Source organism: Cucurbita pepo, unplaced genomic scaffold, assembly GCF_002806865.2.
Source record: "Cucurbita pepo subsp. pepo cultivar mu-cu-16 unplaced genomic scaffold, ASM280686v2 Cp4.1_scaffold000241, whole genome shotgun sequence".
Classification (NCBI taxonomy): Eukaryota; Viridiplantae; Streptophyta; class Magnoliopsida; order Cucurbitales; family Cucurbitaceae; genus Cucurbita; species Cucurbita pepo.
The window spans coordinates 12,779-19,276 of NW_019646495.1; the positions used below are offsets into that span (position 1 = coordinate 12,779).

The following is a 6,498-nucleotide window of genomic DNA, read 5'->3' on the forward strand; positions in this document are numbered from 1 at the left end:
TGCTACTAATACACGAATTATCTTTATCATTAGCAAGAACATAGTCAAGGAGTGCAAACAATTCAGAGTCTCTACGAGAGGAAATAGCTAAAAAATGAACAAATTTACAGTCTAAAACCAATGTAGGCAAGATGGAAAATAGTACTAAGAAAAGAGACTACATAATCTGTACATGCAATTTACTTGACCCAAAATAAAGCTCCAATAAATAATGCTAAAATGAAGAATCCGCAGCAATTTTGATGTACACAAGCATGAATTTAAGATGGATGCTGGAAGCTGTGACCCGGATGTGCTCACAATGCTTATCAATCCCAGTTATCGACTGCTAGGGCCGCCAAGATCGAAGTCCATAGTGTAGTCATATTCGATAGTTGGAATAACAGATGCAACAAATTTTAAGAACAAGAAAAGATACCTACAAAAAAAATGGAAGAAATAAATTAATAAGTAGAAGAGCTTGAGAAGCTTGGTCAGGAACTACCATAGCTGGTCTCCAAAACTAGATCTGCTGTTTTAAATAAAGTTTAACGTACTTACCTGTGAACTTCAGGTTCTACGCCTCGGGACATTAACACATCAATGATCTTTTTCATCACAGCCCCATGTCTGCAGGGATGTACAGACGCATGCTTTCCAGGTAGGTGGGGATGGTCCTCAATGGTCACCTGTATCCCAGAGATTGAATTTAAAACATAATTGGAAAATCAAGTTCCACATGACACTTTTGGATGAACAAATTTGTAGACAACAAAACAAATGCATGGGTCCTCCAGACTCCCCGATATGAGTTCAGCATACGACATCTAAAAGAGATTCTTGTTCGTCATCTTAAGCATGAAAATTATGTATTATCGTAACCACAAGGATCCAAATTCGACAATTCATAAAATATGAGAACTTGAACTTAAAATGACCATTCGGTTGATGAACCTAATCCAACCATACAATTGGTTATAGATTAGGCGTTGGGTGTTAGTTATCCTTTCGAACTCTCACTTCACCTAAAAAGTATCGTGAAAATATAATGTTTTAATTGCCGAGCCTTCCTTTCTGGATATGATGTGAGTTACTGTTGTTTACAGTCGTCGTCATTTTGATTTTTTAGCTGCAGAACTTGAGATAGGTTTCATAGGATAACGAAGATGAAGTTGAGGAATTTGTATAAAGAGGGCAAAGGCAAAGCTTAGTGCTAACAAAGAAGTTTTTACCTCTTGCTTTCCTTCTTCCTTTTGTGTGTGTTTGTTATGTTCAAGTTCTCAGATTTCATAGTCTCGAATTTGGACGTAAGAGCTAATTCTCGATTTTTAATGTTCTTTTACCTCTTTTCTTTGAACAGCGTGGCATAACAAAAGGTACAACAAATCAATCCTAAGCATACGGTTCAACTGAAAATAATATAGAATAAATGATGGACCTCATAACAGGATCAATCTATTGCAGATGGCACAACTACATCATTACATATTCACAATATACCGTTTTTCGTGCATGATCTTGACTAACATCTTCAAGTACAAGTTCTGGCTGTAAGAGCATCCTTGACTGAAATAGTACACAATGATTTAAATATGCGTGTGCTAATAGAAGTTGAGTAAACAAGCATTAAAAGAAGTTGCATAGTAATAGAAAAAAAAAAAAAAAAAAATTGCTGCCCATTGTAAAAAAGTTATATTCTATTGTTTACATAGCAAGAAAACTCTAAGAAATCGAAGCAGTGTCAGCAGTAGAGTTGATCATAGGAGCAGTACGGTATATCAATACTTCAATACCAAGAGACAGACACATAAATAATTAAGGAACAAGATAAAAGAATAAATCTGAAGAGATAAAGGAAGTCTGTTTATACAGAAGGTATCTTACAACATGGATTGTTGGTTGATATGCCATTCATTACTAGAAAAATAGACACCCAAACTTAAGATACTGTCCTTAATTCAAACGTCTTAGTAAATGAATGCATAGTGATTTGATGTATAAGATCCAAAGTTCCCCCAGAAACTAAGAATTGAAGAAGAATACAAACACAAACCTCGTCATATCCTGTAAGCCAAACGCGTGGTGTCTGATAATATTTATCATACCTGATATGAGAGAAAAATAGCATAATTGTCAAACTTTTAGTTAACTTCTTCTGACAGTCTAAAAAGCGTACTTATAGAACATAAACGAACCTCCTTATTTTAGATCACACAACACGACACAAGTTTTCCTCCCAAAAATACATGGTACCATACAATTAGCTATAACAAATATAATTTTAGTATATTCTTTTTCTATGGCTATTCCCTACGTGTATTAATAAAGTTCTCTCATATGCTATTGGTAAAACCTAATGAACTACAGTAATCATCAGGAAAAGTCTGATGGAAAGCTAAAACTTCTTTCGACAACAAGAATTCTCGAGTCCTTGATACTCGGTAGGTTTTAAATTTAATCTGAGATTTACCATAACCCCAAAGGACTTTATAGCCAGGACCACTCAGGTTGAAGCCAAGATCACTACCAGAATGCCTAATTTTGAAGATTTTAAGAGGACCACAAAGGTTAAGCCACAAACATTTACTTATATACCTAACCCTTGAGAGTTATCACAAATATGACAAGCTGTTATAACCAGAAAATCGAGAAGATTGGGACTCTAGAAGAACACTAAACGATGGAATTGGTTGCCCTTAAGATCCTAGGCCATAAATCTGCGCACTTCCTAATCCGTAAGAGTCAGGTGCATCTATGATAATTTTCTACTCGAGAAAAATGGCAAGGACTTGATTCCCTAAGTAATGCCCCAAATGCTCCAAATAATGAACCTAATAATTATTACCAAAATTCTTCATAATAACTACCTTTTCTACAAAAAGCAAACAGAAAGTAACCTGCATTTAGGCTGCTGAACTCATCCCCCCGCCCCCCTCCTCCTCCTCCTCCCAAGAAAAGATTCTTTGGATTACTATAGTCCTTGCAGTACTTCGGAGATTTGGGAGTAGAAAAATGTGGAGCAATTCATAGACAGGAATTTTTTCGGGAGAATCTCGAATTGTACTACAATTCAAGTTTCATATTGGGGTGTCCATTCCTAAGAAATTTTTAACCACCCTCTAGTGTTGCTTACTCCAATTGCATTTTTTTTTTTCATAACTTGCTTGTTTGGCTGGACACAAGGATTCTTTCCTACCAACCCATGAACTTTGATATATTTTTATTCAATACATTATACATTATTGTTTTTAAGAATTATATATATATGTATATAAAATTAAAAATAAAATATATATATATATATATATATATATATATATATAAAGCAAGAAGAACAACAGAAGAAGTCGCCTTACGTGATGCTGACATCATAAGTTCGTGTTCGTAGGATATTATCGTTGTCAGGTTCATGGGCAATTTGGTAGGTCAATGGCAGAGTGGCCTACAATGAAGAAGTAAATGTAAACATGAATACCTCATCAAAATACAACTGTGATGGATGTGAGCATAAGAATTTTTTTAATCCCAAATGGTTATTATGTGTATGATAAAAATGAACCAAGAACTTTCTTTATGAAAACAAGAAGATATTTTTCAAAATGAGATACCACAGAAAGGATCCAGATTATTGCCCCCATTCCATGCCTTGCAAAATAAGAGAGCATGGATTTTTAACTCAAACTTGCAACAGTTGAGTAAAGCTGAAACTTTTGTTTTTGTGTGGAGGGGGGTGTCTTTTATAAAGCTCAATACTTTCAAGTAGAGATGTCTATTTAACCACGGAGAATGGAAAAAGGAGGAGAGATTTCTTACTCTAAGCTAAACGGGAAGATTTTTTTTTTAAGTGTTAGAACAATATATTATATTTTTGCATATGAAATATTATTGAATTTATTAGAATGTTTTACATTTTTTTAATAGAAATTATATTGAAAAATGGAAATTATCCATTAAAAAGATCTTTTCAAATGAATAAATTAAAAAATGGAGAAAATTTTCCCCCGGAAAACCCGATCCCCGCAAAAATAAATGGAGAGTTTAACAGAAATGAGAATTGAAACTGGTGGTGGGGATAGTTCCCCGTCCCCACCCCGTGGACATCTCTACTTTCAAGCCACATATACTCATAAACTTGCAAATCATAAAATTTACGTACTGCATCAGTTCCAATAACGTTGTCAGTATCTTCAATATCAGCCAGGTCAGGAATATCCTCTTCATCTTCACCACCAAAATAGTTTGGAATTGACTTAACAACCTTGGGCCTGCTGATTTCAAGAGTTTCCAGGGAAGGCAAATTTTCCTCTTCATCACTTTTTTCTTCTGCATGAAAGAGCACATGTTATTTACCAAATGTAAATTCCTAGTTTCAAACTGAAAGATAAAGGTACCCTTTGGTTTCCCGTGCGTCGCCAGCCAGCCATCACCATCTTCATTATCAAGAAGAACTTCACCACCTGCAGCTTCATACTCCTCTTCTACAGAGGCAGCCCGACGCAGGCAAGGAACTGGAAACAAAGTGAACAATCATCCTTAGTTTCGATAATGGCTCAACAAAGTTGATGTCTATTACGCCAAGAATTACAATAAAACAATGACGTTAATGATGGTGCCGTTATACCATTTCTGGTAATCAAGAACTGCTTATCAGGAGGCAAGTAAGATTTCCTCTTGTTTATATCACCTGACTCCCTAAAATCATGAAGGAAAATGCATTTTAACACATAATAGACGAATTGAAAACACTCCCAAAACTTAAGGAATAAAATGAGTAGAGGAGGCAAGAAAATAAAAGGTACACTTTTACAAGTGAGCCACTAATATCAGTTTTCATGGGATTGTGGACAGACCCACATTGTCCTTGGCTGAAAAAGGGATAGGACGGAACGTAGTATACATTGGATAATCAAATTTTGGGTGAAAGACTGTCAGGAATAACGCCTCTCCACAATGGTATGATATTGTCTACTTTGAGCATAAGTTCTCATGGCTTTGCTTTGGGCTTTTCCAAAAGGCCTCATACCAATGGAGATGTATTCCTTACTTATAAACCCATGATCATTTCCTAAATTAGCCAATGTGGGACTCCCAACCAACAATCCTCAGCAACCACTGTCCTTCAAAGCTATGAAGAACCTGAAAGTAAGTCGACCAGAAGCTATTGTTTCTACTCTAATTTTGTCCCAATAGATATTATACTTCAAAACAAATCACCAACTTGCTTCTCAAAGAAGGTCGTAGAAATAATTTCAGAAACATAAGAAAAACCAATGATTTAATGTCCCTTATACGTACCCCTATTTACCCCTCTCCTCTTAAGCTCTCTGAAAAACTCCTGATTCAAAGGACATTAAGGTTTTTTCCGAACTATTCCAAAGCTCTACCATCCACTAAAACAGAGATAACTATACTTCTTCATCAAAGTCTACAATGAAAGGCTTACAGTCTAACACAGACCAATTGACCTTAATGTCCTTTGAACAACCATGAACGACCTCTATCCACTGTTTTCGAAAACAGAATCAACAAAATTGACAGGATTCAGAAAAGAGAATCGATATAAATTGGTGAGCATATAAAATCTTCCAACAATTTGGAACATCGCAGAATAACGAATCAACAAATTCGATCATCGAAATTGAGAGAAATCACATGAAAATACCAAGACCAGGTGGGACACTTGGAGACGAGATTATCACCGGCGATGATGAACTCAGAGACACTGAGAACGCCTTTCTCTTTGAAGGCGGAGACGGTTCGAGGCCCTGTGATCCTCTCAACAGTTCCTTTGAAGGCCTCGTGGAGCTTCTGCGACAAAGCCATGATCGCAAGCTCTCTGAAATTGATGAATTAAGATGAAAGATTCCGGAAATTGAACCAGAAATTTGGAAGCCCCAGCAGAATCTTGACTATGATCGAGCAGCGAAATTACCTTCAATGGGGAGAAGACTGAGAAGAGACGTAATGGTTGTTTTTAGATAAAAATGGTTTAAATTGGGAAGTCAATTTAAAAATACTAGATTTTAGATTAATTACAAATTTCAAGATTTTTTGTTTTGAAATCCCAATTTTTTATTTCAAAATAATTTGTTTTTTTAATAGATAATAAAAATAATAATAGCTAATTAGCTGCTTTTGCTCGGTGAATAAGAATTTTCTTCATTAATTCTATCCTCAACCGCCTGTTAAAACTTCAGACGCTAAACAATCCCGAACCTTCAAAGGAAAACCAACATTGATCATATATTTTTTTCCTTCGAATTACGACTGATTCGAACGAATTTCACTTCCCTCTTTGTGATTTTACTACAATTGAAGTTGTACAATCAGCTCGTGGCCTTTGATTTTGGTTTATCTCTGCCGTTTGCATTGTCATTGCTCGCTCAAAGTTGTTGTACGGTTTTGGGTTTTTTTTCTCCTTTTTTTGATTGATCACTTACTTTTTCATTTATCGTCGATTATTACGTGGTAACTACTTACATCGTTGAACTTGCTCGAGTATTATGTAGATCTTTACTT

At 35.5% G+C, this 6,498-nt stretch overlaps 1 protein-coding gene across 2 annotated transcripts; it reads right to left on the reverse strand.

The window, feature by feature from the left end:
- LOC111784605 (autophagy-related protein 3-like) lies at window positions 1-5,941 on the reverse strand. 2 transcript variants are annotated; one of them, XM_023665256.1, is made up of 9 exons: window positions 5,642-5,940; window positions 4,601-4,671; window positions 4,371-4,487; window positions 4,136-4,302; window positions 3,336-3,421; window positions 2,033-2,084; window positions 1,480-1,545; window positions 541-668; window positions 1-418 (listed from the first exon to the last, which is right to left on the reverse strand). In XM_023665256.1, exons 1-9 carry the CDS (start codon window positions 5,800-5,802, stop codon window positions 319-321), a joined length of 948 nt encoding a protein of 315 aa, XP_023521024.1. In that variant the 5' UTR covers window positions 5,803-5,940; the 3' UTR covers window positions 1-318. The 2 variants fall into 2 exon arrangements, with proteins under 2 accessions (XP_023521024.1, XP_023521025.1); XM_023665257.1 differs by lacking the exon at window positions 1,480-1,545 and having other exon boundaries at window positions 5,642-5,941.
- Window positions 5,942-6,498: the final 557 nt, after the last annotated feature.